Here is a 20,863-nt window from a genome sequence, read left to right as displayed (position 1 = left end):
GGGGTTACGGGCTGCATGTCTGGCTCAGTTTGTTGGCTAAGCCCGGCCCCCTTTGCTTGCCTGCACCAGCTGTGAATTGAGCCAGACAACCAGCCTCCTTTTTCCTTTTAAAGGGAAATTAGCAGCAGATTTTACTACCACAAAGCAAACACAACTTAGGTCACTGTAATCAAGAGTCAACCCGTTTTTGTAATTCTTCTTTGCTTTCCAAAGTAATCCTCAGTTCAATTTTTATGCTAAAAGACGCAAGTGCCGGGGACTTTTCCATGCAATTATAACCATCAATCCTCTTTCCAATTTTCCCCATCCATCGCTGTCCTTTGTCTGATTGACAGGTCACTCCTCTCTGAGTTACCCACCTCCACTGCCGTAAATCTTGTGCAGGTGCGATCACTCCCCACACAGGTCGCACTTTTCAAAGGGACTGATATAGGAGCATCATCAGGACTTTATTACACATTCAATGCCGCTAAGAGTGATGTATCTGCACATGATTTCTGACGGGGCAGATCACCCAGGCAAGATTAACCTGTCAATCAAGGAGCAAAGGACAGCAGTGGGTGGGGAACATTGGAAAGAGGATGGAGACCTGTCAGTGCAGGGCAAAGCCCCCTGAGCTTGCGACTCATTAGAATAAAAATTGAACAGAGGGGTTTGGAAAGCAAAGATGGATTACAAAAACAAATGTATGGATTGCATCTCAATTACAGTGATCTAACATAGATATGTTAGGATTGTGGTTGTAAAACCTGCTGACCATGGGCGGACATACCACCTGTGCAGCCTGTGCAGCTGCACCGGGGCCCAGAGGCTCCAGGGTGCCCCTGCAGGGCGGCTAATAATGAGGGAAATCTGGCCTGTTTCTCCAGGCCTGAGGCTCCGGGGGGCCCCTGACCAAATTGCCCTCATGTGCAGCGGACAGCGAGCGATCCCAGCAGCTTCGCTGCCGCTGCCTGCAAGAGAAAATAGCAGAACGGAGCTACAGGGATCCATCTTGCTTCCTGCCCAGCGACAGCACTTTCTGTCTCTGACACAGACAGCAGCACCGCTGGATGAAGTCGCTGGATGATGTCGCTGGATGATGTTATCATTCAGCGGCCAGCTGTGCCAGAGAAGAAGCAGCCGGAGGCAGTGGTGCTGTGGGAGAGCGTGCGGACAGGTGAGTGGTGCTGTGTGTGTGTATGTTTTATTTTTGTATGTACGTGTGTTTGTGTGTGTGTAGAGATGAGTGGTGGTGTGTGTATGTGTGCGCGTGCATGCATGCTTAGCGCTGCGGAGGAATGTGCAGAGAGGTGAATGGTGCTGTTTGTGTGTAGGTGGAGGAGAGAGCATTGATGGGGTGATTGCAGATGGCAATGGTGGGGGTGATGGGGAGGAGGCAGTGATGGGGAGAAGGAAATAATGTGGGTTATGGGGAGAAGGCAATGATGGGGTAAAGGGGAGAAGGCAATAATGGGGAGAAGGCAATGATGGGGGTGATGGAGAAGGCAATTATGGGGTGATGGAGAAGGCAATGATGGGGGTGATGGAAAAGGAAATGATGGGAGTGATGGAGAAGGCAATGATGGGGGTGATGGGGAGAAGGCAGTGATGGGGAGATGGCAATGATGGGGGTGATGGGGAGATGGCAATGATGGGGATGGTGGTGGAGGAGGAAATGATGGAAGTGGTGGAATGGGCAAGGTTGGGGATGTGGGGGAGAAAGAAATGATGGAGGTGGTGGAAAGGGCAATGATGGGGTGGGGGAGAAGGCAATGATGGAGATGAGGGAAGGCAATGATGGTGGTAGTGGAAAAGACAATGATGGGAGTGGTGGGGAAGGAGGCAATAATGGGGGTTGTGGAGGAGATTGCAATGACGGAGGTGGTGGAAAGGGCAATTATGAGGGTGACGGAAAGAGCAATGATGGGGTGGTAGTAAAGAAGGCAATGATGATGGAGGTGGTGGGGGAGAATGCAATGGTGGTGGTGGAAAGGGAAATAAATGAGGTGGTGGGAGAGGAGGAAATTATGGAGGTGGCGGAATGGGCAATGATGGGAATGGTGGGGGAGGAGGAAATGATGGAGGTGGTGGAATGGGCAATGATGGGGTGGCAGGGGAGAAAGCAATGATAATGGTGGGAGAGAAGGCAATGATGGAGGTGATGAAGAGGGGAATGATAGGGTGGGGAGAGGACAATAATGGGATGTGGAGGGAGGACAATGAGGGGTGTGGGGGATTGGGATGGCAGAAAGGGGGACTTACAATGGATTTAGGAACAGGGGGAGGTGGAGGAAGACATTATTATCGCTTATTATGTCTAACACAGTTCCTTAGTATATAGTCTACGTACTTATTATGTATAACACAGTCCATTAGTATATAGTGTACTCACTTTTTATGTCTAACACAGTCCCTTAGTATATAGTGTACTTACTTACAGTATGTATAACACAGTCCCTTAGCATATAGTGTACTCACTAATTCTGTATAACACCATCCTTTGTTACATAGTTTCCTCTTTTATTATGTATAACACATTATTACGTACCATCCTATCTAGCTATATATGGTGCTGTCCCTTATTATATAGCTTCCTTTACTGTTATGTACAGTGCTTTCTCTAACATATTTTATTCTTGTTAATTTTGTTATTCACAGTGCCCTCTTTTATTACTTAATTCCCTCTCTTTTTAGATATGAAATGACTGCTGATGGAGCAGCCAGTGACCAGACTACCAGTCCATCAGTTCCTCCATTAGAAAGGAAACTTTCCCATGCTCCATCAGCCATTATTGCATTATACATCTAACAAGACAGGACGGTATGTAATAAAAAACAGGGCTCTATATAATCCAATATGTAAGGGATGGTACTGTACATAACAAGAGAGTGCACTGCATAATAGGGGATGGCAATATACATAATAAAGGAGACTATGTTATATACTGTACGTACATGTACAGTATGTGTGTGGCTCTATATATATATATATATATATATATATATATATATATATATATGTAACTATGTCACCATAAAAGGAAGGTGGCCCAGACACATCAGACACATTTCTTGCACAGGGGCCCTAAGCTGTCAGAGTCCACCCATGCTGCTGACAGATTCCCTTTAAGAACCTCTTTGTGTGCATTGGAACGATAGCAGAAGTTACTCTTTTGGGACAAAAAAAAAGGCTGTGAAATTGGGCCAATTTTCAGAATAAAACTGTGTTATAGGTCTCCAGACCTGATCCCAATAGAAAATCTTTGGCGGGAGCTAAAACTCAAAGTTGCCCGGGGACAGCCTTGAAACCTGAAAGATCTGGAGAAGATCTGTATGGAGGAGTAGACCAAAATCTCTGCTGCAGTGTGTGCAAACTTGGTGAATAACTACAGGAATTGTCGGACCTGTGTAATTGCAAACAAAGATTTCTGTACCAAATATTACGTTCTGTTTTTCTATTGTATCAAATACTTATTTTATGCAATAAAATGCAATTTAATTATGTAAAAATCATACAATGTGATGTTCTGGATTTTATTTTTAGATTCTGTCACTCGCAGTTAAAGTATATCTACGATAAAAATTGCAGACCTCTCCATTCTTTGTAGGTGGGAAAACTTGGAAAATCAGCAGTGTATCAAATACTTATTTTCCCCACTGTATTCCTCCTGTGCTCAGACATAACCCCATTAGTATAGTTTGACCGATTGGGCCAGGAAGGGATGGGTACCCTGTGTCTTTATAGATCATAAATTCATATATATATGGGGTACAAAGTCCCCAGCATCACATTTGTCAGTAAATACAATTATACCGTGCTGACATGCCTACCACTGTTATATCACTAGAGGTGGAAAAAATTGCATTGAAATGAAAGGCAACATGTTTCAAAATGGAGGAGTGTAACAACAATGTTGCAATGGAATGCAAAAAGATATACCAGCAATAATTTTGATCAGATACCCATCTGAAATGGCGACTCAAATGCAGCAATACAAACAAGGAGAAGCAATGAGTATATGTTGCCACAATTGTATCAAACATATATAATTTATTAACAAAATGTTATACAAAATTCATGATTCAATATACGTATATCACAATGGTTACATGGGTTTATCTTAATATATCGTGACTAAATCCATAGGTTTAAATGACCAAAGGATACAAGACAGGATAAAATTTACTGAAAATGGCACATACGGTTAAATGTTACCATTACATACACATTCCATATATCTCCACAGTGGAAAACATGTGCCAACAGATATAGTGAAAAAAGGGGAGAAAACTTCCCAGTGCAGTGACTATCGCATGTCTGCTAGACACTATACTGCTCCATATAAACAATATGAAATGTAAAGGTAAGAGTTAACAAAGAATAATAACACATGACTGTTAGGAGGTCACATCTTGACCCAAGTCACATACCCCGACGCGCGTTTCGAATACAAAAGATGTCGCTTCCTCAGGGGGCGTCACTTATAATTACAATCATAATGTGCTGACAAGCCTACCACTGTTATTTCACTAGAGGTGGAAAAAATTGCATTGAAATGAAAGGCAACATGTTTCAAAATGGCGGAGTGTAACAACAATATTGCAATGGACATCTTCACAGGATGAAAGAACATCCAGTACTGCTGCCACTCTTTCTTTTTCTTTTTCCTTTTTTTAAGAACAGACTAGTTGTACAATGTCTCTATAGCACAATCATTGCCTATATGAAGGACGAATGTGCCATGTGATGCTGGCACACTGCAACATTTCCCTGCCTGGCGAGGTAGGAACTGCCATGTGCACAGAACAATCCATCCTTGTACAGAGTATATAAAGAGGCAGTATGCCACACTACATGTGGACAGTTTTACCAGGTATACAGTGTTTTATAATACTTGAAGAAAATAATAAGAAAGCACAGTCTTTATAGACCAAGAACAGCTCGTGTACTAAGTATCCTCCACGAAAAACTGCCATGTCTATAACAACAAACAGTAGAGAGCTTCAGAAAGAATTCTTTAGATGGCAATGGCATGGTATAGTAAAAAAAAATGTATGCTATTTCAGCAAATTCGCCTTACAGTATTCCTCTAGGGTTATAGTGAGCATTAAGTTTTGCATTTTTTTTTTGTATTTCAATTTATAAATGTGCAATGAAGAAATAAAAAGTGAATAGGTAGAAAATGACAGAAGTTGACAAGGGTATCAACAAAAAATAAATCCGGTTATTCTAGGGATGTGTGGTAGAGACATATACAATCCCTAATGTAGAGTCCAGGTTTATCAGGACAAGTGTCACACTGATAACTGGTTTCCCTCATAAGTCCATCTTTTTGGTTGTAGGTGGCACTTGTGAGGGAAAATGCTGACCGGGGACAATTCTGCTGGCCTAACTAGATGATTCTCTCCCTCGCCCTCCCTTGGTCTCCAAATATCAAATGTTATGTTTTTTTTCTTGGTACTCAAGGTAAGATCCTTGGTGTCCAGGTTTTTGATACAGTACAAAATAATTATATAGGCCACTTGGATTAGGTGTACCACAAGTTTTTACCATATACGTGACTTACGAACAGCGCTGTAGGCCTGTAGCATCTGTAGCATCTGGTCCGCAAGGTCCAAGCCACTCATAAACTTATTGTAATCCTGTACACAGACAGACTTAGGGACAGTAGAACTTGCCCCGTGCACAGAAATTTGGCCGTTCTGTCAGCATAGATTGCTGTAAACTTGAGGACATCTTCTTTTGTCACGAAATTTGAAGAGCAGCATGTCCTCATTACAGAGTGGCTTAAATTCACATTTCTTTAATGTTTAGGTGACAAGAGTCTTGAGCAATGTGCTTGGATTTCAGCGTATGGTGCCACAGGTACCTGATCAGGGGCACACTTGTATAATAATCTATTTACAAGTTGTACCCCTTATCTAAAAGGGAATGCACCAGGTCCCAGACAATTTTCCCAGCTATGTTTAGGGAAGGGGACATTCGGAAGGAACAATTTGGGTGTCTTTCTCTCATACACCCTGAATTTGTATGTGTAGCTAGAGTCGCTTTCACACAACTTATATATTTTCAGTACAAATTGGGATCTTTTATTCTGCACTCACTGCTTGAAATGCAAAACCAAACATTTGTCCACACAGATATTTTTTTGGGGCTATATGTCTGGGAAAATGCATCTTTAAAATAATTTATTAAGGGCCTGACCATTGGCTGGTGTCATTGGAAGGGGGGCAATTTGCATGACAATTTAAATGCATAACGGACATAGCACATCATGTTGTTGGAACTGACAAACTGGTGGTGGCGTGCTATGTCCGGCATTCGTCGTTTAACAGTGACTGTTCTCTCTCTGCACCGACAGCTATAACTGGAAGCAATCTGCTACAGTTAGGGTATAAATTCACTTTCTCCTTGTAGATGATCCTCCAATAAAGCGGCCAGATGGGATATTATCTATATTTACCTGTAGGTTAACCCAATTTCTGTAGGTAAATACCATTTTTGCAGATGACATATTCCCTTTTAGTCAAGTCACCAGAAAATGTCAAGATGGCAAATGTGATGAATGGACCATGTACCTGGAAAGTACTTATTTACTTATTTATTTTACCCATTTATATAGCGCCATTAATTCCACAGTGCTTTACAGACATTACTGGCTCACAACCCTGCTACCTCCTTTTCTCTCACCACTACCGGAGATATCAACTCAACCAACACCCAAACTGCTGCAACCCCCCAACAAACTGTCTCCTTCCCCACCATCCTGTAGCATGTAAGCCCGCAAGGGCAGGGTCCTCTCCCCTTTGTATTAGTCTGTCATTGTTAGTTTGTTTACTGTAAGTGATATCTGTAATTTGCATGTAACCCCTTCTCATGTACAGCACCATGAAATCAATGGTGCTATGTAAATAAATAAATAATAATAATAATAATAATAATAATAATAATCTAAGTTCCCTATCAGTATGTCTTTGGAAGTATTAAAGCTAAATCTGGAACATGTATCCAAAATCAAGGTATATTATTCCTTGATATGTAGGTGGTGACTGCATTTTTTATTTCCAGATTATACTACTTTGTATAACTAAATCATGATGTATAACCAAGACAAAAACATAATTTTTTTTAATTACGTTATGTAGTTAATTTTGATAAACACAATTATGAGTTGCTGATTTTCTTAAACTAGCTTACACTATTCTGACTTTTCTTTTCAAATAGTAAATGGCAGAATAATTTATTGCACATAAGTGCAACCATGTGACATTATGTTCCGGGTAAGTAAAAGTAAAATAATTAGCTTATCTCATGGAAGGTTGAACCATGACCAAAAATACACTGTAGGAAAATCTTCATCACATCTTGAAGCCATTTCCGGCTAAAGCAATATATTGCAATCATGTAGAAAAGACTGCATTGTTCTCATTTCCCGTTACTTTTTCTGACAAGGGCATGAACGTTATATGGTTTGATCAGCTTCCAGATTTAGCCTAAGACATACCCAACCCTTAATAATAATAGAAATTCCAATCAAATGAAACAGACGGATTCCTAAATAGATAAAACATATGTGATACAATGTGAGCATTAACTTGCAGAGCCATAACTTTATTTTTCCGTTAATATGGCCATGTAAGGTTTTAATTTTTGTGGGACGAGTTGTACTTTTGAACGACACCATTGGTTTTACCATGTTATTTACTCAAAAACGGGAAAAAAATTCCAAGTGCGGTGAAATTGCAAAAAAGTGCAATCCCACACTTGTTTCTTGTTTGGCTTTTTTGCTAGGTTCATTAAATGCTAAAAATGACCTGTCGTTATGATTCTACAGGTCATTACGAGTTCATAGGCACCAAACATGTCTATGTTCTCTTTTATCTAAGTGGTGAAAAAAAATTCTAAAGCTTAATAAAAAAAAAATTGTGCAATATTCCGAGACCCGTAGCGTCTCCATTTTTCGTGAATTCGGGTTGGATGCGGGCTTATTTTTTGCATTCCGAGCTGACCTTTTTAATGATACCACTTTTGTGCAGATACGTTCTTTTGATCACCCGTTATTGCATTTTAATTCAATGTCGCGGCGACCAAAAAAATGTAATTCTGGCATTTGATTTTTTTTATCGCTACGCCATTTAGTGATCAGGTTAATTTTTTTTATTGAGGGCGATTCTGAATGCGGCGATACCAAATATCTGTAGGTCTGAGATTTTTTTATTGTTTTATTTTGATTAGGGCGAAAGGGGGTGATTAGAACTTTTATGTTTTTTTTATTTTTTTAAATATTTCTAAACACTTTTTTTTACTTTTGGCATGCTTCAATAGACTCCATGGGAGGTTAGAAGCTGCCATAGCACTAGGAAGGGAAGCACTACTGCAAATAATGCACACCACAAAAATATTTTGGTACAAAAATAATAATACTTGATACCCACGCATATCGCCCCAGCAAGTAGGGCTTTGTCAGGGGAAGCCCTACTTGCTGGGGCGATATGTGTGGGGCCACGGTTTCTTTTCCACTTAGAGCCCAGATTTGGGGGGGCTGGCCCTTCTTTATGCTGAATATTTGGTAACTAAACCTTCTATCTTTTTGAGCTTCATGGGGCTTTCACTTTAGTGGGTCTTTTACAATCACCAGATATTGGGCTGGTTTGTTTTGGGATTTTCCATTATGTGGGGTCCTTCTTGGAAGTATGTGGGGAAGCCCATGTTTCTATTGATTTCCCTCTAAGGTTGTGCTATCAGATTTGCCTCATGAGCCAGTAGGTTTAGTATAGTTAGTTATTATGCATATTTGCTGTTATTGGGCAGTGTATTATCTATTCTGAGTGGGTATGGTTTTTTAGTTTTAATCATGTTTTAATATATTCTGTGTGTGCCAATAAAACTTGTATTATATTTGTACCAAAATATTTTTGTGGTGTGCAATATTTGCAGTAGTGCTTCCTTTCCTAGTGCTATGGTTTCATTACTACAGACATTGCACCCCAGTGTTTTGATCTTTGTATACATAGCTGTGCGCCTGGTTTCTTCTTTTTGTTCCGTTAGAAGCTGCCGTAGCGTGATCTCCTCTGCTATATAGAGGTGATGCTCAGATCACCTCTATGCAGCAGCATTACAGGCTTGCTATGAGCACCGACCACACGGTGGCACTCATAGCAATCTGCCATCAACAACCATAGAGGTTTCCAGAAGCCAGAAGACCTCTGGTTGTGATGGCAATGCAGTGATAACCCCTGATCACGTGATGAGGGTCGTCGCTGCGCGTATTCCGGACCGACGTCCAGAAGTGCATTTAAATGCCCTACTTAATAGGTGTGGGCGGATCGCGATTTTGCTCTCGCCTATTGCGGGCACATGTCAGCTGTTAAAAACCCAGCTTTCTGACACTGGTCACTACATTGTTACCCAAAATCCTTTGATAATCTTTAGATTTCATTATGCCTTGCACACAATCAAGGCACTGAGAGCCAAAGACTGTAAAATAATCCCAAAACATCTTTAACTTCAACCATTTTTGACTGTGTTCTGTGTTCTTTCTATGTAGGCTTCATTCCAATTAAGGTAAATAGAATGATCTGCTCTACTAAATAGCGCTCTTGGTCTCATCTGTCCAAAAGACACTTTCCCAGAAAGATATTGGCTTATTTACACACATTTTGGCAAGTTTCACTCTAGCTTTTTTTAAGGTCAGCAGTGTCGTCATCCTGGATCTCTTGTCATAACATTTAATTTCATTCAAAAATAGTTCACATTGACAATGACGCAGCCTGAGTCTGCAGAACAGCTTGAATTTCTTTGCAATTTGATTGGAGCTGCTTATCCACCATTGAACTATCTTGAGTTACAACCTTTCTTTAATTTTTCTCTGCCATCCACATCCAGGGAGATTAGCTCCAGTAACATGGGTTGTAAACTTCGTGATTATATTGCGCATTGTGATATTGTTCAACACTTTTGTTTTTTAAGTTCTCAGGCAGTTCTCTTCTCTTTCTGTTCTCCATGTTTAGTGTGGCACAGACAGACACAGAATGCAAAACATTGAGCCAACTTCTCCCTCTTTAATTTGGTTTCAGGTGTGATTTTCATATTGCCCACATCTGTTACTTGTCACAGGTGAGTTTGAACGAGCATCACATGCTTGAAACAAAGTTGTTTACCCGGAATTTTGGACAAGTGCCAACAATTTCAAGGGTGCCAACACTTTCGGCCATGACTGCTATATACTCACCTCTGATGCCAGTACAGTTCCATTGTTGTCAGCACTCGCAATCTTGGGGCTCACATGAAGTTGTTATGTAATGATAGCACTGTGCCCAATCAGCACTGGTGTCATGGTCCTCCCCTTCAGAAGCAATTAACATACAGTGAGTAGACACCTGCAACTCTCACCTCCTGTCGATTACTTATACATTTCAAGGTGGGGACAGTGACGCCAGCGCTGATTGGGCACAGTAACAACATCTCATGAGCCACGGAAACGTGAGTGCTGACACCACACTGAATTGGCGCAGAAACTGGAGGTGAGTATAGGTGGTTTTATTTTAATGTTTTAATGGGGGCAAACAATCAGACTGAGTAGTGGACAACCCCTTTAAGGAAACACTCCAGCAAGTTAACTTGGTTGTTACTATCATATAGCGGAATGGAGAGAGCAATAAATGTGTGCAATGCTATCTCCCCTCAGTTTTCACCTTAATCCAGATGTTTATTAGGAGGATGAGGGTAGCCTCATTCTCCTCATAAAACTCTCTATATACAGTATATTCTACTCTAGCCCCTGTTTAGTAGTGTTGTATGGTAGGGAATTAAAGGTTCTGAAACACCCACTGATCTCTCAAACCAAGGACAAAACTCAACTTATCCTTGATTGTGAACAAGACTTCTTGTGGTCCTAAACTTCTTCCATTTAAGGATTATAGAGACCACTGTACTGTTAGGAACCTTTAGAACTGCAGAAATTCTTTTGTAACCTTGGCCAGATGTGTGCCTTGCCACAATTCTGTCTTTGATCTCCTTGTCCAGTTCCTTTGAAATTTTGATTCTCATTTGGTCTGACATGCACTGTGAGATGTGATGTCTTATATAGACAAGTGTGTGCCTTTACAAATCAAGTCCTGTCAGTTTAATTAAACAAAACTGGACTCCAATGAAGGAGTAGAACCATCTCAAGGAGGATCATAAGAAAATGGACAGCATGTGGCTTAAATATGAGTGTCTGAGCAAAGGGTCTGAATACTTATGACCATGTAATATTTCTTTTTTAATAAATTTGCAAAAAATTCTGTTTTTTTTCAGTCAAGATGGGGTGAAGAGTGTACACTAATGAGAAAATATGAACTTTTTTGAATTTAACAAATGGCTGCAATGAAACAAAGAGTGAAAAATTTAAAGGGTTATGAATACTTTCCGTACCCACTGTAGACCTCTGGACTTTCTCTAGAGTTCATATACCTCATTTTAACCTTTAATTTAAGCACTCACGATGGGCCTCAGATGCATAAGTTTAGATGTGTTTACTTGAAAGTAATAATCTGAGAAATTACATCTGTCGGCCACTTTCTCTTGTTAGTGCAGATCCCCTTCCAAAAAGCATGGCTCTTCTGTCCATACAATGGTTACTGGTGGAGGAACATGTGACCAGGCTTGTCCATCAGCCCCCTCCAATAGGAAAGCAGCTTTCCCTTGTGAGGTATTTTACAATTGGACAAGACTGATGGACAGGTTTGGTCATATGCTTCTCCACCCGTGGTAATTTTTTGAACAGGAAACTTACAATCTAGGAGGAATTCTGCATAAACAACCCCTTTAAAGAAGATCTCTCACTAGATGAAAAGTGGCAATTTTTGCCGTTACATTATTGCTAATCTGAGTTTTCTGCTTGTTGTTTCTTTTTTGTCTCCACCATACAGTTTCAGAGAAATGGACCTTTTTTTATTGCATATTTTTATGGTCCTCACCAAGTCGATGGGGGTTCCTTTGGGGTGTATCTTAGGCTCCTCTGCTTTGTTACTCTGTGAGCCATGCCCCCTCATAAAGACAATAAAAATATCACTAAATATAAAGGCCCAGATTTCAGGAACCATATGGTGGAATACTCAGAGGAGCAACAGGAGTGAAAGGAGCAAAAACTGGCCACTTTTGACCTAGTGCCAGGTAGTATTTAAACGTTATCATGATGCAGGTTGTTTTACAACATTTTGGATCATGCAGCCCTGCCACTTATTTCCTGTATTAATCAATGGATATTTAATTTATACCAAGGTTTGCACCATTCTAAGATTCATCCCCATCTATCTGGAGTAGACATGAGAAGAATGTATTAATTGATTTGCAGTTTTTTTTTAATTGGCCACTATATTCCTTTGTCAATTGAAATTCAGGCTGGGCACCAGTTATAAAAGAGGAGCTTGTTATGACTGGCAATGGGGGGGCCCCAACTCTGGTGCAGGTGTCAAGCTACCATAGCAACAGGAATAATTCGCCCGTACCCATGGTTATTTGTGAAGTGTCCAGCTAAATGGAAATGTTTTTTTCGTTTTGGGAATGTCACATCCAAATTCTGGTATCCCATATATATATATATATATATATATATATATATATATATATATATATATATATATATGTTCATTGTAGGAAATTCTGTAAGTTATATATCTCTTGTAATACTTGACAATAAATACAGTATATGCCTGAAAATGTTCAACAGTAAATAAATCACTGAAGTATCATATCAGTGGCAGATGGTAAACGTGCATTGCAGTTTTTGATTCGGTTACTAACAAAATGTAAGTTGAACATGTCTTCCAGCAGGTGCATCATACACAAGGTGGGGATAAGGTAGAGAGTAGCATCCAATGGCAAGCTGACATGGCCGAAATATAACTGGATATCAACCATGTGTTATGTATTCATTGTCATTTCCGCAAACCTGATCACTTAGTAAATTAACTTGATAAGCTATTAGACTGCTTATACTTGTTATCTTTCTTTACATAAATTCATTGTAATTTAGGAATCAGTTACATAAATTTCAGTTATATCTTCCTAAAAATTTCCCCAATAATCAATATATTAGTTAGATTCGTCGCTGATATCAGACAGGAAAACTTTGATAATGGTTTTCAAAGTAAGTAAACCAGCTTCATCAAATTAAATTTATGAAATCTGATGACAGCACTCTTCTCAATTACTTTTCTTTAAATATTTTATCCATTTGCTTGACAGCAAGTATGGCCATTATTTCAGATCATACAGTCACCCTGCTTTCTCTTGCACCAAAATGGCAAATTTGTCTAGTTGTAGAATGATATAGGTTAGAGTGCAACAAAATACAATGAAACAAATTGGACTAATAAATTACATTTCAGAATATATATATCTATTTTAGAGTTTATTATGATACAAGTAAAAAACAGTATATCCTAATAATGGATCATCATCATATTTACCCTGTTCTGGGCTTAGGATGTTCTGTTTCTGGTGACTGTGTCCTCGTGGTGTCCGATGAAGTTGGATTCTGTACATTCTTATGATGCAGAACATTCCCCTTTTCAATTGATTCTTCTTGACCAGGCAATCCGTGGACAAAGGTTGATACCCCATGGACCTCAAAAATAGAGCCTATAGAAGAAGATCCAGCTGAGTAGATATGTGTTCTCACCAAAGTACAAGAGGTCAAAATCAGTAGTCCAAGACAGCATATTGTAACACACAGCCTCTCTGCCATAGCTCTCTGTCTTCTCCTTTCAAACCCACTTGAACTTCTAAGTGCTGAAACTGCGTGACTTTGAGAAGCCCCTTTGAATTGCCTTGAAGTTTAAAACTAGGGGTGGGGGAACTTTTTTAACAAAGAACGGAAAAAACGCACAATCCCTCCCAGCTACTGTGGAAATGTGAAAGGTCATCAGACAATGCGAAGGCCTGTTCCTATGTGGTGAGCACAAAACTTAGTGAGGAGAGTCTGGAGAAGGAAAAAGAAGGAATATTTTTTCAAGGAAGCTGTGCTGCTGGTTGGCAGCCTCCACTGAGCTACTGCTCTCAGGAAGACAGTCTTATCAGAGCCCCTATGCCTGCTCTGTGTAAAACTAGGTTGTAAGTGGGAGGAAAAGGATGTTAGTTCAAGACAGAGCAAATACTGTAAAGTTTACATTAGGTTTCCTTAAAACCAGAACATATATATTGACATTCATACTTCACATTAAAGTGCTTCAAAATAATATGCAGCACATATAAATCTGCTCTAAAATAATGATATAAAGCTGATATGTTCTGAATTCCCATTTAGTAATTACCAGTACACACTGTATATACATGACAGACTGGTCAAATCTGAGAACATTTCTTAGGTCATATGTTATTGTTTAGATGTTCTGTTCTGATAATGCAGATACAGGGCTGTAAGGATGTCCAATTTTCCATGCTTGACTTATAGAAGAGATGCAGTCTGTATATCAGCTTTGATCTGGAGACATTTTTTTTTAATACATACACACATGGTCAGGGCTGCCACCAGGAATTTCAGGGCCCCATACTGGAAAAAATTTCAGGGGACCCTTGAGACTCTGCCCAGGCTTCACCTCTCGAACTGTCCACAGCCCCACCGCTCTCTCTTGGGAAAACTCCACTTCTCACCAATCACACATTAACAGTTCCCATCACCAGATCACACAGCAGCTTTTGTTTTGGCCAAAAGATTTTTTTAAGTCGCCACCATGACAAGGTAGACTCTTTCGGCCAAGCTCTACTATACTCTATCCTATCAATCCTACAGTCATGGCCAAAAGTATTGACACCCCTGCAATTCTGTCAGATAATATTCAGTTTCTTCCTGAAAATGATTGCAAACACAAATTCTTTGGTATTATTATCTTCATTTAATTTGTCTTAAATGAAAAAAACACAAAAGAGAATGAAGCAAAAAGCAAAACATTGATCATTTTACACAAAACTCCAAAAATGGGCCGGACAAAAGTATTGGCACCCTCAGCCTAATACTTGGTTGCACAACCTTTAGCCAAAATAACTGCGACCAACCGCTTCCGGTAACCATCAATGAGTTTCTTACAATGCTCTGCTGGAATTTTAGACCATTCTTCTTTGGCAAACTACTCCAGGTCCCTGATATTTGAAGAGTGCCTTCTCCAAACTGCCATTTTTAGATTTCTCCACAGGTGTTCTATGGGATTCAGGTCTGGACTCATTGCTGGCCACCTTAGAAGTCTCCAGTGCTTTCTCTCAAACCATTTTCTAGTGCTTTTTGAAGTGTGTTTTGGGTTATTGTCCTGCTGGAAGACCTATGACCTCTGAGGGAGACCAAGCTTTCTCACATTGGGCCCTAAATTATGCTGCAAAATTTGTTGGTAGTCTTCTGACTTCATAATGCCATGCACACGGTCAAGCAGTCCAGTGCCAGAGGCAGCAAAGCAACCCCAAAACATCAGGGAACCTCCGCCATGTTTGACTGTAGGGACCGTGTACTTTTCTTTGAATGCCTCTTTTTTCTCCTGTAAACTCTATGTTGATGCTTTTGCCCTAAAAGCTCTACTTTTGTCTCATCTGACCAGAGAACATTCTTCCAAAATGTTTTAGGCTTTTTCAGGTAAGTTTTGGCAAACTCCAGCCTGGCTTTTTTATGTCTCGGGGTAAGAAGTGGAGTCTTCCTGGGTCTCCTACCATACAGTCCCTTTTCATTCAGATGCCGACGGATAGTACGGGTTGACACCGTTGTACCCTCGGACTGCAGGGCAGCTTGAACTTGTTTGGATGTTAGTGGAGGTTCTATATCCAACATCCGCACAATCTTGCGTTGAAATCTCTTGTCAATTTTTCTTTTCCGGCCACATCTAGGGAGGTTAGCCACAGTGCCATGGGCTTTAAACTTCTTGATGACACGGCACACGGTAGACACAGGAACATTCAGGTCTTTGGAGATGGACTTGTAGCCTTGAGTTTGCTCATGCTTCCTCACAATTTGGTTTCTCAAGTCCTCAGACAGTTCTTTGGTCTTCTTTCTTTTCTCCATGCTCAATGTGGTACACACAATGACACAGGACAGAGGTTGAGTCAACTTTAATCCATGTCAGCTGACTGCAAGTGTGATTTAGTTATTGCCAACACCTGTTAGGTGCCACAGGTAAGTTATAGGTGCTGTTAATTACACAAATTAGAGAAGCATCACATGATTTTTCGAACAGTGCCAATACTTTTGTCCACCCTCTTTGCTATGTTTGGTGTGGAATTATATCCAATTTGGCCTTAGGACAATTCTTTTTGTGTTTTTTCATTTAAGACAAATTAATTGAAGATAATAATACCAAAGAATTTGTGTTTGCAATCATTTTCAGGAAGAAACTGAGTATTATCTGACAGAATTGCAGGGGTGTCAATACTTTTGGCCATGACTGTATTAATCATTTGTTAAAATATCCTTTACAATTTTGGTATATTTTTATTTATTTTTCAATTTTTAAAATGACCAATAATATCACATACAAGGGTCAAATACCACCGCACCATGACCAAACACCATATTACTACCACATAGTGACTGAATACTACAAGATTGATCAGTAATAAAAATACAATACTAATATCACCATAAGTGCCAATATGTACTGGAGATCTATACTTAGTATGCAGTGTTTGTGTACAGGTAATACAGTGATCACCAATGACATTATACACAGGAGCTCTGTACACAGTATCAGTGTACAGGTAACACAGTGATCAATAGTGACATTATACACACGAGTGCTGTATATATTGTACAGGTTATACAGTGATCAATGACATTATACACGAGCTCTGTGTATAGTGTCAGTGTAAAGGTAATACAGTGATTACTGGTGACATTGTACACAGGACCACTGTATATAGTATACAGAGTATAGTGTACAGGATACACACAGACTCACCAGTGACGTCTCTAGGTGAAGTCCTTCATCTTTGCTTTTCATCTTCATCCAGCACAGACAGCCATCACTTCTTCCAGCCAGTACTCATCTCTGCAGAAAATAACACAGTTATCAAGAGCACCACATGCAGAACACATTTCTTAATTTTTTCCCAACTTCTACACTACACCAGATGAAGAAAAAAGGCAACATAGTGTCGCTCTGCACAGTATCAGGACCCCCCATTTAAAATAGTATCCTTAAAAATTAAATAAATACATGACTGCAGTAATAATGTCCCTTAATTAGCCCCTATGGTAATAATATCCCCCATCCTGGCCCCCGTGTGTCTCATTCCATGCTCCAGCCATATGTCCTCCCACGCTGCCCTCATGAATATCCATTCTGCCCCATGTGATGTCCCGTGATTCTGCCCCATCTGTCCCGTGGTCCTGCTCCATCTGTCCTGTGATCCTACCCCATCTGTCTCCATTGTATCTATCCTGCATCATGTGTCTCCATCCTGCCCCATGATCCTGCATCATGTGTCTCCATACTGTTCCATGATCCTGCCCCATCTGTCTCCGTCCTGCCCCATGATCCTTCCCCATCAGTCTCCATCCTGCCCCATGATGCAACCCATCTGTCTCCATCCTGCCCCATGATCCAACCCATCTGTCTCCATCCTGCCCCTTGATCCTGCCCATCTGTCTCCATCCTGCCTCATGAACCTGCCCCTGTGTCTCTATTCTGCGCACTGTGTCTTCATCCTGCTCCCTGTGTCTCCATTCTTCCCCCTGTGTCTCCATTCTTCCCTCTGTGTCTCCTTTCTTGCCCCCTGTGTCTCCAATCTTGCCCCCTGTGTCTCCAATCTTGCCCCCTGTGTCTCCATTCTTCACCCTGTGTCTCAATTCTTCCCCATGTGTCTCCACTCCTCCCCCTGTGTCTCTTATCCTGCTTTCAATAAAAATGAAAAAAACTTTCTCCTTACCTGACCACGCTCCTGCGGCGATGTTCCCTCCATGCAGTTTAAGCGCGCACTCGCTGGCGAGTGACAATAATGTCACACACCAGGGATGTGCATGCTGACGTCAGCTGCCAGCCTCTGATTGGCTGTTGGCTTTTAACTATTGCCGTGCATGCCCGGGCCAACATGGCAATAGATTTTAACTGAACCTGCATCTCGGATGCAGGTTCAGTTTCTGCACCGGCAGAATCCTGCTGCTGGGGCCCGATGACTAGAAGAGATGGGGCGCGATGTGGGCCCCTCTGGTCATTGGGCACCATACGCCAGTCAGGGCCAAAATGCCCTGATGGCAGCCCTGCACGTGGTCAAAACATTGTACTATTCTGAAGGGACCTTCTATGAGCCCTGACCTAAATCCTATTGAGCATATTTGAAAGAGGTGAAACATGCCATCTGGAAAAGGCAACCTTCAAACATGGAGCAGTTTGCTGTTGAGGAGAGAGCCAAAATACCTGTCGAGAGGTGCAGAAGACTCATTGACAGATACGGGAATCGATTGATTGCAGTGATTGCCTCAAAAGGTTGTGCAACAAATATTAAGTTAAGGGTTCGATCATTTCTGTCCAGGACGATTTCATAAGTTTATTTTTTTTTTAAATTCTGTGGAAGCATGGTTGAAAAGCAATGTCTGACTTTCAATTGTTCATTTTCATAGATTTTTGATTTATTATTACTTTTGTCAGATTCAAGTTATTTCTGTGACCATTGTAGGTTTTTCTGTCATTAAACGAGGGGTGCCAACAATTTTGACTACGTGTGTACCAAGAAACTGTTACTATCGTGCAAAAGTAGTTATAATCTAATTTAGTGGATCTGGCATGGACAGTTGTAATCCATTTTTAGGCCGATTGATTTACTATGTGTTTTCAAGGTTTCCTTTAGTTATCGTTTTTTTTCCTTGAGTAGACTAGGCAGCGTGCTACATTTGATTGATCTGAAAAGGCAACTGAAGCCTTACATTAAAGGGGGGTATATTGTACAACATTTTCCAAAAGTAGGCATAAAAACTCAATGACATGAACTAGTGATTAGCGAGCAGTAAATTGCTCATGTGCTCGGTACTCGAATCGAGTCTTTCGGACTGCTCAAGTACTCGATCCGATTACCGAGCAGAATGTACGTATATGAGTCCATGAAAAAGTGGAGCGTTTTTCCGGCAGGTCTGGAGAGGAGAGAGGAGAGAGAGAAAGATCAGTTCCCGGATTCGGTACTGCACAGCTCAGGGTTCCTAGCACTCGAGCACCATGCGATACGCAGCACCCAAATGCTTGAATAAGTATCAAGCAGTAGCGACAACGCTGGCCCATCACTAATAGTAAGCAATCTGCTCTAAGAAGGAGAAAAAAAATCCATCCTGACTAAGTAATGAATAATCTGATAAAATCCTAGTAAAGTATATACCTCTGTAGAAAAAATAAATCTTAATCAGATGAGGCTATCATCCTCTATGTTTGGGACATTGGTCAGAACACTTACACAGGGTAACCTGATACTATCTAGCTTGTTCTTGGTGTCGAGATTATGGCTTTAACTTTGAAACAATCTCCTCTTTACTCAAGCATGCTAAATTGAATGTCCTTCAATCCAAAAGATCTACTAACCCAGACCTGGGCAAACTGCAGCCCGCGGGCCACATCCAGCCCCCTCAGTGTTCCTGTGTGGCTCTCTGACACTCACAACCAGAGGGCTGGAGTCCTCACCTTTGTATGTGAGAGTTAACCCTCACCTCCCTCTTTGCTCCTAGCTTGTACTCTTGTATGTCCTGTGCAGGAGAGGTAAAGGTGAAGTCCCCATTTGAGTATATCAGAACTAATCAATGTATAAAGCTTATTATAATCACCCAAAACCCAATAATGTTAGAATCAAAAACATATGTTTTGGAAAGACATGGTACTGAAGTAATGTTTATCTACTCGTATTTATTACTATCTTATCTTCCAATAGTAATTTTGCCTGAATTGTAATATGATTTTCTTTCTATGGAAAAGCTAGAAAAAAAAAGACGTGAATCAGGATAGTTGAGAAATCCGGGGTCAATTGCCAGTAGGGTACGTCATACTCAGGGGAAAGAGACAAAGTCGTAGTCAGGTAACTGTTCAAGGTCAAAATACCAGGAAGAGCAAAGGGGTTAAATGGACAGATGATCAGAATGACGTCCAAGGTCAGGCAGCAATACTTCAACAAGTAAAATACAAGGCACAGAGTAAACCAACCCCACTTATCTAAAGCTACGGCTGACAGATATCTGGGACTGCCAGTTAAAATAGCTGAACAATCAAGGAAGTGGGAGTACCTGATGTGAGCTCAGCACCTCCCAGTCTCAGATTGGAAGCCTGAGCTGTCAAAAAAAACACAAACAGCTCAGCATGCCCCTGCACCAGACTGGACAACTGAGCTGTCAATCACTGAGCAGACAGATCAGCACTGAGGAATACAATCATTACAGAAGAGTTGAAGAAATAAACAGAGAAATCCAGCAATCCACAATATTCACCACCAATAACTGCATTTGTGGAGGTATTCTCAATACTAAAGGTCTCCATGCACATGAGACCAGGTTGGTCTGAACACTCGGCTGATTACTTTTTCATGAAACCATTGAGACAAGCTCATTTTACCTTTTATGAAGGTAAAGCAAAGAACAATGAAGCTTATTTGACATAGACACTCACAATCCTTTGGAAACTTGCTATATAGGGTATCATCTTCAGGACATGTATTATTTTTGCTAGGATGTTGTTGGTGGTGAAGAGGCCATTAGCACTTTAATGTCTTCTACTGAACCTTGACACTTGTTAGCATTTGAGCTGGAATAGATTTTATGTTTTATGTAACTTTGATGTTATCTCCTGAAAATCACATTAAAAGACACATGATCTCTGTGCTGCCTTTCAAGATTGTTGGAAATAAGTATCTTAGTGTTAAACAAAATGATCAATGGGGTCACAATGACAA

The 20,863-nt window shown here is 40.7% G+C and overlaps 1 protein-coding gene across 1 annotated transcript in view; it reads right to left on the bottom strand.

The window, feature by feature from the left end:
* MMRN2 (multimerin 2) overlaps nucleotides 1-13,816 on the bottom strand; it is a 124,374-nt gene extending 110,558 nt beyond the window's left edge. The window contains exon 1 of the mRNA XM_073574860.1: nucleotides 13,438-13,816. Within this exon, the coding sequence (XP_073430961.1) occupies nucleotides 13,438-13,715 (278 nt within the window). The 5' untranslated portion in view covers nucleotides 13,716-13,816. The remainder of the gene's footprint in view (nucleotides 1-13,437) is intronic.
* Nucleotides 13,817-20,863: the final 7,047 nt, after the last annotated feature.

The sequence above is a fragment of the Dendrobates tinctorius genome, unplaced genomic scaffold (assembly GCF_039654945.1).
Source record: "Dendrobates tinctorius isolate UK_male_01 unplaced genomic scaffold, ASM3965494v1 ptg000040l, whole genome shotgun sequence".
NCBI classification, from domain to species: Eukaryota; Metazoa; Chordata; class Amphibia; order Anura; family Dendrobatidae; genus Dendrobates; species Dendrobates tinctorius.
This window is presented reverse-complemented; position numbering and strand designations above follow the sequence as displayed.